Raw genomic sequence first — 16,997 nt, forward strand, 5'->3', positions numbered from 1 at the left:
ATACTGGTGCACTCAGGACAATATATATTAAAGCATGTTTTCTCAAAGAGATCCCATTTTTTTCCATCTCACCTCTTTGCTCCAACCCAGATGTACTGAATACTCAGTTCATATTTCATTCTGTATACTGAAGCAAGAGTGTGAAAAAGTTATACCAACAGGGATAAATTCATTCCCCCCCTCCCCAAATAAAAATCTATAGTGAGCTGTTTCAAATGGACAAAAAACCATTGTAGCATCTCTGCAGTCATGTGATTGCAATTTGGGCACTTGGCCAAATTGGCATGCACTTATGATGATCACAACATCCCATAGTCATGCTATAATCATTTTCAACCTTCACAGAGAGATTCTGACAAGCAAATCAATGGGGAAGCCATCAGGAAGTTGCAAGTTGCAGTTGTGGGATGTTGTGATTAACAACCAGCAGGGATTCACTAAATAACGACAGCCAGAACTGATGTCCTAAGTTGGTATGGTCAAGTGATATCATACGTAGCGACTTAGCAATGGAATTGCTGGTTCCAATTGTGGTCGGTAAGTGAGAACTACCACTGCGATAATCATTGGTCATGCATCTCTCTAGTTTTTCAAAGAAAGAATAGTTTATTAGACTTCCATGTCGCTATCTTTGTAGAACTCAATTCAGCAACATGGAAAATTGAAAGAGGAGCAGGGGAACTGGACTACTGCAATGCGCTCTACATGGGGCAGCCCTTGAAGAGTATTCGGAGACTTCAACTCGTCCAGAACGCAGCCGCGCGAGCGATTGTGGGTGCACCTTGGTACACCCACGTTACACCTATCCTCCGTGAGCTGCACTGGCTACCGATCAGTCTCCGAATACGCTTCAAAGTGCTAGTTATTACTTATAAAGCCCTTCATGGTATTGGACCTGGGTACTTGAGAGACCGCCTGCTGCCAATTATCTCCCAAAGACCCGTCAGATCTCACAGGGTTGGCCTCCTCCAGGTTCCATCCACCAGCCAATGCCACCTGGCTACTACCCGGGGGAGGGCCTTCTCTGTAGCAGCTCTGGCCCTTTGGAATGAACTCCCCGCAGAGATTCGGACCCTCACCTCTCTCCAGGCCTTCCGGAAAGCCGTCAAAACCTGGCTGTGCCGGCAGGCCTGGGGTTGATGAGTTCCCCTCCCCTCTCGACTGGTATGGCTGTGTGATTTTCGTGTATTTTAATTATGTGTACTGTTGTTTATGTTCCCTTTCCCCCCTGAGTTGTTTGCTGCCCTGAGTCCCTCCTGGAGAAGGGCGGCATACAAATAAACCAAATACAATACAATACAATACAACTGACTAACCAGGCATTGGTCCAGACAGAATTGCAAGTTAACTGAGTAGACAGAAAGGAGGACGGGGTGGACAGCTGAGAGATTTCTTAAGCTGGCTTCATTTCCAGCTTGTCAGTACCTTAAAGCTGCAATGTAGAAAAACCCAGGATTTATTTCTTTTATATATTTTTAAAACACATTTCTAGAGATGCCTGACTCCAGAGTGACGCTGGGTTTCTCACAAATTAAAAAAGGCAAGAAATATTACAGAATCAGGCAAGAATAATCGTTTCCCGGAGGGAACAATACAAACTGTCTTCCAACCTAAAGAAGCCCAGCAATCAACCAAGCCAAGGCCTTGGGGGTTGGGGTTGGGGTGGGGGGAGCCAAGGCTCATTTAAAGGGAGGGAGGACAGGACAATTTGAACTTTGGATGTTGTCCCAGAAGGCAGGTGCTGTGGCAGAGATAAGGCCCCTTCACTTTTCATACAATCTGATTCTAGGGCTCAATACACACAATAAATTCTGCACAGCCCCAATATGCACTGTTAGACCTCTGTGGTAATTTCTGTAATGTTGTGCATCTATTAAGAATTGTCTCTCAGTCACTTTTGATGAAAGTCAACTATTGATCACATTTCTACTCCTGATACATCGTGGCAGATGTGGAAATGGAGACAAGTAGATGATACTCACTATTATACCCAGAGTTCAGAGTGGCAAATGAATTCCAATGGATTCTTCATAGGTTTTTCCAGTGCAAGGATGAGATTTCACTTATTTCCCCAAATGCCTGCTGAATCAGGGATGAGAGAAACAAGAAAAAGAAACAGTTGTTGGTAAAGAGAAAGAAAATTCTAAAAAAATAAAGGAAAACAGAAATGAAAATAAAGGGATACTCAGATTAAGCAGCAATAGGATAACCTACTTCAGGGCACATGTCAATTTAAGGTCACTGATGGGAACAGAATTCTTTCAAGTGATAAATAAGAATTTTCTGGGCTCTGGCATTTTAGCGCGTTGACATGGTTCTGGTAGTTATGGATAAAGACATTGCGGATGGTGCATGGAGTACCCAGTATGACTCACCGAATATTGTATTCTCACCAAAACGATGTGAATTTCTTGCCAAAAGCTGATACGGCTGTTGAAGTAAGGAAAGACAAATCAGTGCCTACAACTGTCTGATACAGTATAAGGTTGAGTCTGAAGCTCTATAGTGCCCAAAGTATGCGTGTGCACACCGGAACCCCCAAAATGCAGTGCGCGCACCCCCCGCACATGGCCACCCTGCGTATGCACACCCTGCACACGCCCCATGCATGCGCGGCATAGACTCAAAGACCAGATGGCTGGTAGGAGGCATGCGCACATGCGCAGTGGACTGAACTGGGGTGACAGCTCATATGCCACCAGAGAGGGTGCTGTGTGCCACCTCTGGCACACATACCATAGGTTCGCCCTCACTCTATATTCTTTTAACCAGAACTTCAAGTTTTTTCCTAAAATATTTATGCATGACATCCATAAAGCACATCATGAGCAGTTTATAGTAGTAATAACAGATACAACACTCAGTGAAAACAATTTACAAAACAAAAATTCTGGTGGAATTAGCCTGTTGAATGCACATAGCTCTTCTCCATGCAATCTCCATGCACTGAAGTGCCTTGCTTCCTCTGGGCCTCCACGAAAGCTCTGAAGAGGTAATTATTTTGCAGGAAGCTCTGGTATTATGATGGACAAAAGAGCTTCCTTTAGTTAACCAGGAATGTTGGGCTAGAGTGATCCCCCCTCCCAATATCTTTTAAGGTACTTTCTTTGAATCGTACTTACTTTGTTTGATTGAGACTAAGAAAATAGGACATAAAAGGTTGTACAAACAAAACACATAACTAAATAAATGACACAAATGATACTCATTTGGGAGAGAATTACCATAAACCACAAGGTATTACTACCCAAGAAATCACTAGCATTTGTACCAGAGAGTGATAGAACATTCGTGGTGGTTGACCACTGAGTGGGACTTCCCCAAAAAAAAGAGAGTCAGTGATGATCATGTTCTGGTCCTGAAATCCTGTCCACAAACAGTATATGGTTTCTGAGGTTATAACCAGCATCTTGACTGCTAACAGACAGAGCAGAAGGACAGATCATCTGAATTGCAATCATCTGAAAAGTGAACACTTGAAAATATTGTGACTCAGAATTCCCACCTTCTGTCAATTTGCCTGCTTGTTCTGCTGCCCCTCCTGGCAGGATTTTGGATAAGACACTTTCACCCTCTGCTCCTGGCTGTCCAGCTGCTGCTCCTGTAGGTAAGGATGCGCCTGTTGGTTTGGGGCCCAATTTAATGCCTGTGGGAGAAAGTGGTAAAATAAATTAATATGTATGAATTCAATAAAATGGATGCCATACTTTACCACCAGGAAACAGTTTGTAAAAAAATTATCTTTACTCACTAATAAAATACAATCAGTCTTGTGAGAAAAAAATGTAAGTTGCAAGCATTTATTTGTTCAGAATATTTATATCCAATCTTTCCATACAGAAAATGGTCCTCTCAGTGACCAGAAATAAAATACAATACAAAAGAACCCAATGGCCAACTAAAATAAATTTAACGTAATAGAAAAGCATAACAGCTAAATATTCAGTAAATCTGTCATTTAAACCAGAGGTTTCCAATTTTTCCAATTGGAAAAGACCTGTGGATTTCAACCTCCAGTATTCCCCAGCCAGCCATGGCTTAAAGTTGCCACGGTTGGACACCCCTGATTTAAGCAGTCCAAAAGCCACCCAGAGTTATTCTGCAGTAAGATGGGTGGCCAATAAATTTGATAAATAAAATAAAAAAAAGCCTAACATGAATATATGCACCTTGATAGCCTTTCTGAAGATAAAAATATAAGTTCCAATCTGAACTTTCAATGAAACGGGTTGCAAAGTATGAGGGCAAGTCAAAAGAAGTTCATGTCTTATCTGCCCAATTACTGACTCTCTGTAGGAAGGGCCATTTTTTGCACATAAAGTAACTGGAAGTTATTGATATGCATTTCTCAATGAAAGTAGTACTTTAAGCTGAGCTAAGTAAAGAGCAAGCAATTTATTATCAGATTTTAATCAGGGTGAGATGTTCCATCCTCTCTGTTCACAGGAAGAAGACACTAAGAAGGCTTCTTTTACTTGTGACACCTTTACCATGACTTACACAATTCTAGTCTTATGTGAATTATTTCTATACTATTTGGTGCATATTTTGAGGCCAACCGTGACCAAACATTTCTCCTCTTCTTGATCTTGCCTAGGGTGTCATGTGATCATTTTGAAATTCATTTTGAAAAAGCAAGTGGAATCTTTCCTTGGGAAATCAACTCTGCTAGTGTTCCCTAGTGAAATGCACACAATTGTAGGTGCTAAAAACACATGCCTAGTTGAGAAGCTGCTTACTGACCTCCAGCTGTCCCCTGTGGTTGTGTCTGGGGTGCTTTCCCCACCTGTGGCACTTTTGTGGTAGGCTTGGATACATCCGGCTGTTCTGCTTTAGCCTATAATGGGAAACAGAAGTTTCATTTGTTGGTTTAAGAAAGCCTTTTTTCTCCCAGTCTCTGATTTGGGGGAGAGCAATGCATGCTAGAGAAAAAGTATCTTAATATGAAACCCATCTGCTGAAAACATACCTAGCACTTTGACGCCATAATTTTAAAAAGTTGACTCATCTTTGTTATTTCTAATTGGCCCTTTACTCATTCTAATTCTCCAAAGATCTCCTTCTTTCCAACGTTTCTAAGTTTCTTTAATTCTAGACTCAATGACAGAAAAGGGTAATTGTTTTCAGGTGGGGGCTCATTTTAGACCAGCGGGTGGCAAACTAGAAACCACATTTCAAAGCAAGGCTGGGCCAAGAAAAAAATCTGATGTAAATATTAAAATTACTTAGTTGAAGACAATTAAATATGATCATCCTCTGTGTATTTAAATATTCTAACCTGTCAAATTAAAAATTAAATCTTTGGCATCCTTTGGGGGAGGAGTGGGTTCTGGCCGTCTTTACTGCCAGTTCGTTCGGGTGCATGCTTTGTGCATACGCATAAGCACATGCACAATTCAATTAAAATTATTTTGCACTTACACAGAACTCAAAAACAAGATGGTGGCGGTGACGGCAGCAACTGTGGAACCAGTTCGGGGGTTGTGGCAGGCCTGGGCTGCTGCCAGTTCCAGCGACCCAGGCTGCCATACCACTACCGGTTCGGCCAAACCAGGCCGAACCGGTAGGAACCCAGCTCTGTTTTGGGGACTCAACCCCCAAACTTGGAATTGCTAAAAGCAGCTCTGTGGCTGTGGGCTCTACTCTCCTGTCAGCCCTCTGAGGTGATCCAGGCAGGAAACCAAAACAATCATTACTAAAAATAACTTTATTGTAAGGTTAAGGTAACAGAATCTCTCCCCTCCCTTGTCGTTCCCAGAGAATAACGGAGGACGCCTTCTAAGATGCTTTGTCCATCCCCATTCCTTCTGTGGATAGAGATGCCTCTTGTCTGACTATTGCTCTGGCTGCAGCTCTTCTTCCTATCTCCCAAGTTTATTCTCCCGGTCCCTTACATCTCCTGACTTTTGACTACAAATGAAGCCTCCTTCAGAAGTCTAGGGAGCTGGTATACCTCCATAATTGTTATATTTCCCCCCCCCCATTTAATTTTTTTTTTTACTTCTCTCCAACATTTTGCTGAACAGGATGTTTCCTCTAGAACCTCTGACTCCATGATTAACTCTTGCAATCCATCCATCAAGACAACTTACCTGCATACAATATATTCATCTAGACTGTAGAATGATTCATGTGTTCCATGAATACATATATATTCCATTTGGTTTTTGTCTGGGGGATATTGAGATGAATGCACACATTTGCTACCCTAGAACAGACCATTCACATCTTAATGAAGGGCGAGACAACAGCCAGTTAGCAATGGTGGAATGATCAAACATCTCTCCTTAAAGAAAATTGAAATGGTACTCACTGGTCCTGCTTGGTGAGTGCTAGGTTGTGCTTGGGCAGTTGGCTGCGGTTTGCCTGATGGCTGAGGCTGACCAGGCTGCTGTTGGGCTGGCCGTAAGGATGGTTGGGCTTGGGTTCCCAGTGGTGGCTGTTGTGGTTGTTGTTGTTGTTGTGGTGGTGGTTGTTGCTGCTGCATCCGAACCTGTTGAGGCTGTTGATGAGAAGGACCTGCTTGATGCTGTTGCTGAGGTTGTCTGCCTGGTGGTTGCTGCTGCCTAGATGATGGTTGCTGCTGCCCAACTTGCTGTTGTCTGGGTTGCTGCTGCTGCTGCTGCTGCTGCTGCTGCTTTTGCTGCTGCTGCTGTTGTTGTTGTTGTTGTTGTTGTTGCTGCTGCTGCTGCTTTTGCTGCTGCTGCTGCTGCTGTTGGTGAGACAGAGGCTCAGATTTTGGCTGCTGAGATGGCAGCCCATGTTGCATCTGCCTCTGGGATTTCTGGGACTCTGAGGTATGATGATAGCCAGACGGCTGTCGCGACTGTTGAGGGTACTCCGAGGAGCTGGGAGGATAACCTTGCTGCGTTCTTGAATCTGGTTGCTGAGCCTTCTTCTGGGAAGTGGGCTGCCCATGTCCACGGCCATGTGGCTCATGGCGGACTGGGTCCCTTGGGTGTTGCCTGGATGATCTCTTGGGTAGGTCATCAGTGGAGTGGCGGGAGGAAGATGAATGTCGCCCATAATCTCCATGGTTCCTGTGATCTTTGGAGGAAGGGTGACGTGGGTGGGAATAGTCATCGTGATGCCACAAGTCTTCATCTGGGGGCTCATCATAATCATGATAGGTGTGTTTAACTGGACCTCTCCTCTGAGAGGATGAGGAATGCCCACCGTAATGCCTCATCCTCTCTGAACGAGGTTCTCTTGGTTTGTCAAACCAGTCCGTCTCCTCTTGGCCCAAGTGGTAGGCTTCAGAAACCAAAAAAGATCACAGTGAATCTCCTGATCCAAAGCTAGGAATGTATTCTGATGGAAGCCATGCAATGAAATAGAGAAGAAGCTTATCACAGGAATACAGGGTATGTCACAGCAGCCACTCAGGAAATATAAAAACAGAAACCTCAGCACAAAAACACACTGAACAAACAGTGAACAACATTAGGACATGCAATGTGCAACATGCTAACATAAAACAAAAAGTGAAATCATGATAAAGGCACACGGCAAGCAAATGAAATTTGTGGCATTTTCTTTGCAAATATGACCCGCTTGGGCATGCTTGAAGATAAGTCATTACAGGTAGTTATTACCTTCACTGTCTGAAACAACACAGTGTGAATCGTCCATGATGTAGCCTTCTTCGTGTTTGTAAGAGTGGGTTCTTGGCACATCTTTAATATGTTCTTGTACATCAGGCAATGAGTGACTAGAGCAAAACTGGGAGCAACTATCTCCAGCCGACTGAGGAAGAGGACCACCTGAGGATCGCGATACGCCCACGGATTTCCCCAATGGACTGATAGGACTTTCTTCTTCTGAAGTTTGCGTGCGAATTGGAGGTCGCCCACGACTCTGACTCATACTAAGGGAGGAAGGCTTGGAGCTTCCTTTCTGAGGCCTCTCCATGCTCTCTCTTTCATAAGATCTGCTTCTAATTTCACGGCTTGACAGTTTTTCTGACACATATCCAGAGGATCTTGATCGCCCACCACTATATGTTCTGTCATCTTCTTCCATCCCATCTCTGTTGGATACACCGTAGTATTTCTGCTGTTCATATACGTTTTTCTTTAGGCCATAAGTGATATCATCTTGCATTTTCCTTGCTCTGGATGCTACACTGCTGCTACTAACTGATGTAGTCGCTGTATAGGAGGCCAGATCGGATTCTACATCTTTGGCTTCTTCTATAGGGGAGAATTTGGAGATCTTCTGCTCCATACCTTGTTTCCTATGCTTGCTGCGCTTGGAAGAGATGACAGCAGGGGCCAGATTTTTTGAAGAGTGTTTTTGTACTCCCATACTTGCTCCATGCTTGTCTGGACGAGAGGATGACCTATAATCACTGTCTCCATAATAATACGAACTACCTGATACTCTCCCATTGCTCTCTGTGCCTTTAGGATAGCTTTTCCCCCGATGGTCTGGACCATGATGATCATAAATATCCTCTTCAGACTCTTCTCCTTTTGAATAGCAACAAGGTCTGCTAGAGACATCTACATCTGCAACCTCCCTCTTTTCTTTGATAGGCAGCCCATTGCTGCTGTGTGATGGCAAATCTCCTTTCTGACCCTCCCCTGTGCTGCTCTCTTTGGTTAATTCACTGATATCATCAATCATCACATAGTTCCGAGGAATGTTTTGCTCTAGATTGGTATATAGAGAGTCAGAAGAATAGCTTGTAGAGGGACTTTGTGCAGCACTGCTCCTATCTCCTGGCCTCCCTTCTGGGGCTTTGTGTTGATCATAACTGCTGGTCACTGTTGCGGTGCTGTAGATCACTTCTGGAGTCGCAGCAGAAATCACCACAGTGGGATTGCTAATGACTTCATAATTGGTCAGGATCTTCTGCTCTAAGTCAGCCAGTGAGGTCTGTCTCGGTTTCTGGGAGGTTGTGTGGGTGTCTGCATGAGTCTGAAGAAGAGCACCCTGAGCAGGCTGACTGGGATAAGCGGTCTGAACTTGGTAAGGTGGGCAGAAGCCTTGGTGGCTCTGTAGGCCCAGTTCAGACTGATACCCAGTACTTGGGGTGAAGCTATGTGCCTGGTATGTAGTTTGGGAAGGGTAAGCAGGCATCTGGTTTGGCTGGAAATCATGTTGAGTAGGACCACTGCTTGCTGGAGGATAGTATGGAGGTTGAAATCTTGTTTGCTGGAATGCAGCTGGCCCTGGTGCAGCGGTCTGAACTGAGGAGTACTGGTATGGGGTGTAGGAAGTTGTTGAAGTATACTGGGTGCTGGAAAATTCTGCATATTGGTTAGAAGGGGTGGCGCTGGGCCTTGTCAGGAGGCTTCCAGTCTCATAACCAGAGAGGCGAAGGTTATTTAGTTCGCTGTCTGACATATAATCTCGATTCTCTCCCAAGCGCATCAAATACGGATAATCGTGAATATTCCGATCCTTCAGCAAAGATTCCTTCCTCTGGTGGATCCCCAATTCCAGGTACTTCAGCTTGGCATCAATCTCTTTCTCTTCTTCATCCAGCTCGGCTTGTTTCTTTCTCAGTTTTGTGGATTCATGCTCTACCAGCTTCAAGTCCCGGTCGAGTTCTCTAAGGAGGCTGGCTTTGGTCACTTGGATGGGCTGCCCGCCAATACCCTTTGGCATGAAGCCAGGCATGTACATCTGTGAGTGGGCTTGGCTGGTCAGAGGAATCTGAGCTTCTTCTGGTGGGGGGCTAGGCAGGGTCCGCTTCACTTTCCGAGTGAGGGTGTTTGATTGCAAGGTTGAAATCTACAAAGCAATGGAAGGTCTGGTTAAATTCAGAGATACGATGGAAGAATTCACAGCCGTTTTCACTTACTAGGAGGGGCAGTTGATAACCATGGTCTGTACATTTCCCCAAGATGTAAAAGATTAATTCTAGATATTAATATTTTAAATGCTTTTAATATTAATATTTTGATGTTTTTACATTTTTTAAAGAAAAAAAACTACCGTAGCACTTAGTGGATTTAAGCACTAACTAATAATGGGCAGTTTATAAAGGCTGTTGGTAGTTTCTTTGGAGTAAAATATATGAACAAAATGCACTTTATATAAATAATTCCTAATGTGGGAGACAAGTATTTCTTGATACTCAAACATCTTGAATGAATAATAATGTTGCTGGCAAACATCTGCTCTATCAACAGGCACAGTTACTGACACTGAGAAAAAAATGGAAAGAGGCAGAAGTCAAACTATTTTTTTCCTAACGCACCCATACAAAATTAATCCAGTATGATTCACAGATTTAAATAAGTCAAATCTATTTATCTTGGGGGGTGGGGGTGGGAATAATGTTTCTGCTTTGCAGATGAAACATCTATATATTTTAGGTAGTCTGGCTAGGGTCTGAAGAAATTAAAATTCACTGTTTGTGCGACTCAGATTTTTGTAGGGTTTCAATTTTTTATTTCTTTGTTATTTTTGCAGTTAGGGTGAACTGCTATGCAAAATCCACAAGTGACGTATAGCCCCTAAAAAGTCTCTAATATCATAATGGCTAATAATTTCATATAGCTATTTTTTTTAAAAAAGTTGCATCTCACTGAATCTTGCAAAACAGGTTCCCACCCCGCCCCAAAAGGCCCCGTAAGACTAAATGAAATCATGCAAATAATATGCATATCTAAATAAATACTTGGGATCAATAATCAAAAAAAGAAGCTACCATATGATCCTGACGATGGCAATAGTAGCTGTTCCAATTCAGCATATTAGATTGATCCTGAAGAGATTTGGGTGCCTTCCAGTGGTGGGTTTCATATGGTACGGCTGGAATGGGCCTGGTGGCGTCCTCATGGATGCACGGAGCACGTGCACACATGTGTGCAGTGCACAAATGCGTCTTAGCACCTCCGCGATGCTCTGTGATGCTCCAGCTGCTCCATGGAGCATCACGCAGGTGCTGTATGCGTGGAAGCGCAGAAGCCTTAAAACACAAGTAGGAGCTCGGGTGGGTGGGCCCTCCGGAGCACCATACCGGAATGGTATCCAGTGCTCCGGGCTGCTCCCGTACACCCATACCGGGGCGTACTGCCTACAACCCACCACTTGTGCCTTCAGATTTCCTCTAGGTCAGGCAAAATGTTTCAACTTAGAGGACAAATGCCATCAGTCTGACATGATAATTATTTGCTGAAGAGAAATAATACATTATTTTTAATATTTTCAATTTGAGTTGTTTATACTTCTTATTACTGAACACTAGATTCCCTCAAGGTATAGAATAATTAATCAGCTTCATAAATCAAGATGAAGGGTAAGAAAGAAAGAAAGAAAGGAAGGAAAGAAGGAAGGAAGGAAGGGTAAAACACAGGAGTAATTATTGAGGAAAAGAAAGTAAGAATGTGATAATCTCTTCAGAAATATCTATTAGCAAGTATTATTCTCTAGTTTGGAGTCCCCAACCCCCAGGCCATGGGCCGCTACTGGTCTATGATCTGTTAAGGACCAGGCCGCACATTGGAGGTGAGTGTTGGGTGGGTAAATGAAACTGAAACTATCAGCAATCTGGTCCATAGAAAAACTGTCTTCCATGAAACAAGTCTCTGGTGTCAAAACGGTTGGGGGCCACTGATCTAGACAATGTGCTTCTGCTTAGCACCTGAGACTAATGCAGAAACCTGAAAAAAATATTATGCTTATGATTAAAATTTTCTTTCATTCAGGATTGAATGAAAGTGAGTGATTAGAAAGTGAGATTTCCAAACTTGGTATCCTTTGAAAGTCTCCACCATGGTTGTGAGCAAGATGGCTAATACTTTGAAGAAGGAGAGGATGGGAGATCACTGACACGTGCCCTAGATGGCTGCTTTTCATGTGGGGATTTTAGCGGAGCAAGTTTGAGCATCAGGAGACAACAGGATTAGCTATTTTGCTCACAACTCCACCACAACTGTGGTGGAGACCTTTAAAGGACATTAAATTTGCAAACCCTACAATGCTCCTGATGTAGCTGTAGCTCCTCAGAGACCATACAGACACATGCAGATCCACACACACTCTCTCAAACTATCTGCCAAGTTCTTTGGCATTTGTCTTCACTCTTGAAGATGGACAACAAAACTTATGTGGAGATTTCATCCCCACAAAAAAAGGACTGATCTTCAAGACACTCAATACATTTCCATGGCACAGGTCAGTTTCAACCTTTCTCCCATGTTTTAGCCATTGTTGGAACAAGCCATTTTAAGATACTTTAACACATGTATTCATTATTTAACGTATAGCAATAGTTTTTTTGTTGTTACTCTGTCTACCGAAATATTATGCATAAATTTGCTTTTAGTGATTGGTTTGTAGTGATGTATGCTCCCATGATTGGTTCAGGGCAATGTATTCTTTTCAAAACTGTATAAAAGGGTGTTAACTCTGAGCAGGGTTATGCCCATTCTGCAACTTGCTTCTGGATAACCTTTTATTTGCAAATACATTTCTTAGTCCTTGCCACCTATTTTGTGTTGTTAATTGGGCCTGAATACCAGGTAAAAGGACCTGAGCTTTCTGAGACAATAATTTCAGTCACTGTACCATGCAGAATGGAGAATAAATAACAATAATGGTGTTTTTGCCTCCATATAAATGACAGTCCCTGTTTATCTCCTGGCTTTAGGAATGTCCCTCATTGTGTAGAAGCATTGTACCCAGACCCACAACAGAAAGGAGGAGAAACTGCCATAATTGCTGGATCTGTTACAATAACAGATTGAATAAGGCTTGAATGGGGGTACAGCATCCCAATCGTGTTAGCATTTTTTGTTCTCAATATGCAACTTTAGGCCAAGCTATGGTGTCTAAAAATTCCAACAAGCTATCCTTAAGATAGACACAAGATTGTTAATTCAGATGTCTTGTGTCAGATGTCAATCAGAAGCAAAAATGCTGTATGTTTAAAGCAGAACTTCCACAATGGCTCAGGATAAGTTGTGATATTGAGAAGTCAAATGAATCTGCCAAGAATTTGAGCCTGCATCATTTGTAAAATGTGTCATCTCTATTTTGTGTGTACATATGATCTATTATAGCATATCATGGAGTGCTGTACTCAAATGGAAGGAGTGGGAAAAGATTATGAGCAGGCATGGAAAACAATTCATGGGGAAGGCAGGCTTACCTAGCATCATTAGCCCTAATTACTGAATATTTAGCAATCTCTAGTTAAAGGGAGAAAAAAATGGGCAGTTTGCTTGTTTATTTCACCAAGAGGCATCTGGCCTTTCATGTTGGTAATGGGCTACAGGAATTAGATGGGCCCTGCTTGATTCAGAATCTTCTTATTATGTGATTGATTTCACAACTATTATTACAACAATGCAACCGCTTTGCCATTTTATAAGAAAGATATATATATATATATATATATATATATATATATATATATATATATATATATATATATATATATATATATATATATATATATATATATATATATATAACCCTCCACTTATGTGTGTTAAACAGATTGGAGAAATGTTATTTGGGAAATCAGGGATTTTAGGATTCTGAGAATGCAAAAAAGAGAAAGAAGTGGTTGGGAGCAAACAAGAAGCAGAAAAATATAAATGTGATATTTCTTTGGCACAATTCCAAATTAGTCCTGCCTGTTATATCAAGACACTGTAGATACTAGTACTAACATGTGCAGAGAAGAGCAAGAAAGATGATTAGGGGACTGGAGGCTAAAACATATGAAGAACAGTTGCAGGAACTGGGTATGTCTAGTTTAATGAAAAGAAGGACTAGGCGAGACATGATAGTAGTGTTCCAATATCTCAGGGATACAACAAAGAAAAGGGAGCACCTGAGGCCAGGACAAGAAGCAATGGGTGGAAACTAATCAAGGAAAGAAGCAACTTAGAACTGAGGAGAAATGTCCTGACAGTTAGAACAATTAATCAGTGGACCAACTTGCTTCCAGAAGTCATGAATGCTCCAACACTGGAAGTTTTAAAGATGCTGGATAACCATTTGTCTGAAGTGGTATAGGATTTCCTGCCTAAGCAGGAGGTTGCACTAGAAGACCTCCAAGGTGCCTTCCAACTCTGCTATTCTATATTCTATTATATACACAAGGAGACTCAGTTTGAATAAGAATGCAATTGTAATTTGAAGGTAGTCTTTTAAAATATACATTACTTTACAATTAATGAAATTGAAATATTTTGGCATTTGGTTATATGTATGTATGTATGTATGCATGTATGTATGTATGTATGTATGTATCACTTCAGGTAAGTATTCAGTTGTCATGATAAATAAATACTGTACCAAGACTGTCCAGGCTTAATTTGAAGACGCCTAGAAAGGAGAACCCACCACTTTCCTAGAGCCTTCATTTAATCATCAAACTACTTTTATCATTAAGATTTTTTTCCTTTTATCCTTTAGTGGTTGTGAACTACTTCTGGCTGTGATTCTCACAGGCATGTATGGATTTCACCCCCTCACAGAATCTTTCTATCAATGACAAGCAAGTATGTTTCTTCCATCTCTTCTCACCGGACTTCCTTCATCCATGCTACCTCCCCTTTTTTGTTTGTTTGTTCCTGCTATAATTTGCCTGACAACTTCTTAAATAGTGGGACCCAGAACAGAAGCTGAGGCTGGAACTAGCCAATGTGGAATATAATATAAATAGTACTTTTCACGAATGTAGAAGCTACCGTTCTATTGGTGCAGATCTGTAATTGCCCTTTGGCAATGGTGTCAAAAATCCAAAATCTTTTTCAGCCTCACAGTTGAAAACATTACAACATTACCGCCACCTACAAGCATTGCTGAGATGTGTTTTCAGATCTCTCAGTCATGGCCTCATACATACGTACATCTAGTTCTTTGTGTTTTCCTTTCATACAGAGAATATTTCCCTTTTTTTATGGGGCTTGCTATTTTAGCTCAGGAGTCAAGCTGCCGAACATGTTTGCTTTCAAACACTTATTCTAAAAGTAATGGTTGAAGGTCATTTGCAAATTGCATCTTGCACCAGTCTTGATTAGTGATAAGGAAACAAAAAAGGGTTAAAAAAGCTGAAGTGTTCCTCAAGTAGAGACTGACTCCTGGTGATTAGATCCATACAGTTTTCTTATTGTTAGAAATGTTATTTAAAATTCTTTGCCACTACCTTCTTGCATGATTTATTTTTCTTTCTTGTCTAGCTGGCAGCCCTGTAATTCTTGTCCAAATACAGCAGTAACAGTCACCCTATTTAACTTTACAGATGAGCAAAAGTCTACTAGGTTCTGACACCTGCAGAGGCTCAAAGCATGAAAAATGCACGTCTATAAGCATTATACTGACAACATTCATTTTAGGAATAGTGCAATTTTTCGCAAAAGCCCTTAGTCTACGTAATTCATCTGGAAAACCCTGGAAGAGTGATGCTTTCAAGGCTGTAGCAAACAAGAAGCAATCTGAAGCTGTAGGTTTCCTCACATGACATATAAGTGAATAAACAAAGAACTGGAACAGGAGAAATCTGCTATAGATTCAATTGCTATTCATCATGTGAAACAGCTGGAAAAACTGCACACACAGCAGGTTAGAGCAAACCTCCCTATTCCCTACACACACACACACACACACACACACACACACCTCTTCAGCAAGAGGCTTTAGGACTATAATTTTGTTTTTTATAGCAACAGAAAAGATGAGATAGCTCTCTGTGAAATGTCTGGAAGGAAGGAAGGAAGGAAGGAGGAAGGAAGGAAGGAAGGAAAGAAAAAGAAAGAAAGAAAGAAAGAAAGAAAGAAAGAAAGAAAGAAAGAAAGAAAGAAAGATCTGGCAAATACGTTTACATTGCAATCAAAATAAGCTCTGTGCCGCTTTAAATATAAATAGATTTTGGACAGGCCATGGTTTTTGGCTTCACTGGTCCACAATGTAAACTGTCAGTGTTATTTCCCAAGAATCTGCCAGAACTCAAGACTGTTTGAGATAATAATACCATCAATACAAGAGCCAAGGTGGCGCAGTGGTTAAAGTGCAGCACTGCAGGCTACTGCTAGATCAGCAGGTCAGCGGTTCAAATCTCACCGGCTCAGGGTTGACTCAGCCTTCCATCCTTCCGAGGTGGGTAAAATGAGGACCCAGATTGTTGGGGGCAATATGCTGACTCTCTGTAAACCGCTTAGAGAGGCCTGAAGGCCTATGAAGCGGTATATAAGTCTACTGCTATTGCTATTGCTATATTGCTATAATACAGTAGCTACTTATGATGGGCTTGGTTTTTTGGGGGGTGGGTGGGTGGGTGGAGCATCAGGGCCCTCTATTCCATGGGGTAGCGCAGTGGTTAAATGCAGCACTGCAGGCTACTGCTAGATCAGCAGGTCAGCGGTTCAAATCTCACCGGCTCAGGGTTGACTCAGCCTTCCATCCTTCCGAGGTGGGTAAAATGAGGACCCAGATTGTTGGGGGCAATATGCTGACTCTCTGTAAACCGCTTAGAGAGGCCTGAAAGGCCTATGAAGCGGTATATAAGTCTACTGCTATTGCTATATATTGCTATTGCTATTTCATTCTATTTTCCCACTGCAGTATCCTTATGAAAGGATGCATCCATACATCCATACATCATTTGCTATATTTAAGGCTAAGGGCCAACTGGGGGAATCGTTCTCTTGGTATAGCTAATTGAAAGATTTTCCAGAGAAGCAGGAAAGGAAGTGGACACCCTTTCCTTATGCTGCTATCCAATTATTAATTCCTGCCTTCTCTTTTCTAACTTATTTCTCACTGGGGAAAAAAAGGGGGTGGGAGGAAGGGAGCTAGAAAAACAATGTGGCAAGTACATTGTCCACTTTATCTCCAGGCAAATATAAATGTATGCATTCCAGCCAGTCCCCTCTTTGATATTTTCAGGAAGACAGGGTTCATTCCCTATTTTTTAGTTATGCCAGAGGCCAAAATGAAAAACTGAATTTCTCCCTGCCGGTTATAACACCTTGCCTCTTTTGCCTTGATGGATAACAGTTATGAGACATTATGTTATTACTTCATGC

At 42.0% G+C, this 16,997-nt stretch overlaps 1 protein-coding gene across 3 annotated transcripts in view; it reads right to left on the reverse strand.

Annotated features, from left to right (window-relative positions):
- BSN (bassoon presynaptic cytomatrix protein) overlaps positions 1-16,997 on the reverse strand; it is a 205,435-nt gene that overhangs the window by 5,863 nt on the left and 182,575 nt on the right. For 2 of the 3 annotated variants that reach the window (XM_087709259.1, XM_087709257.1), the window contains exons 6-11: positions 7,596-9,741; positions 6,314-7,254; positions 4,744-4,837; positions 3,506-3,646; positions 2,376-2,430; positions 1,983-2,079 (exon numbers count right to left, since the gene is read on the reverse strand). In XM_087709259.1, the coding sequence (XP_087565385.1) occupies positions 2,390-2,430; positions 3,506-3,646; positions 4,744-4,837; positions 6,314-7,254; positions 7,596-9,741 (3,363 nt within the window). In that variant the 3' untranslated portion in view covers positions 1,983-2,079; positions 2,376-2,389. Of the gene's footprint in view, positions 1-1,982; positions 2,083-2,375; positions 2,431-3,505; positions 3,647-4,743; positions 4,838-6,313; positions 7,255-7,595; positions 9,742-16,997 lie in introns of all 3 variants that reach the window. The other variant, XM_087709258.1, reaches the window with a different exon arrangement.

The sequence above is a fragment of the Thamnophis sirtalis genome, unplaced genomic scaffold (genome assembly GCF_051295495.1).
Source record: "Thamnophis sirtalis isolate CommonGarterSnake01/CBP01778 unplaced genomic scaffold, rThaSir2_p1.2 scaffold_3, whole genome shotgun sequence".
In the NCBI taxonomy this organism is placed as follows: Eukaryota; Metazoa; Chordata; class Lepidosauria; order Squamata; family Natricidae; genus Thamnophis; species Thamnophis sirtalis.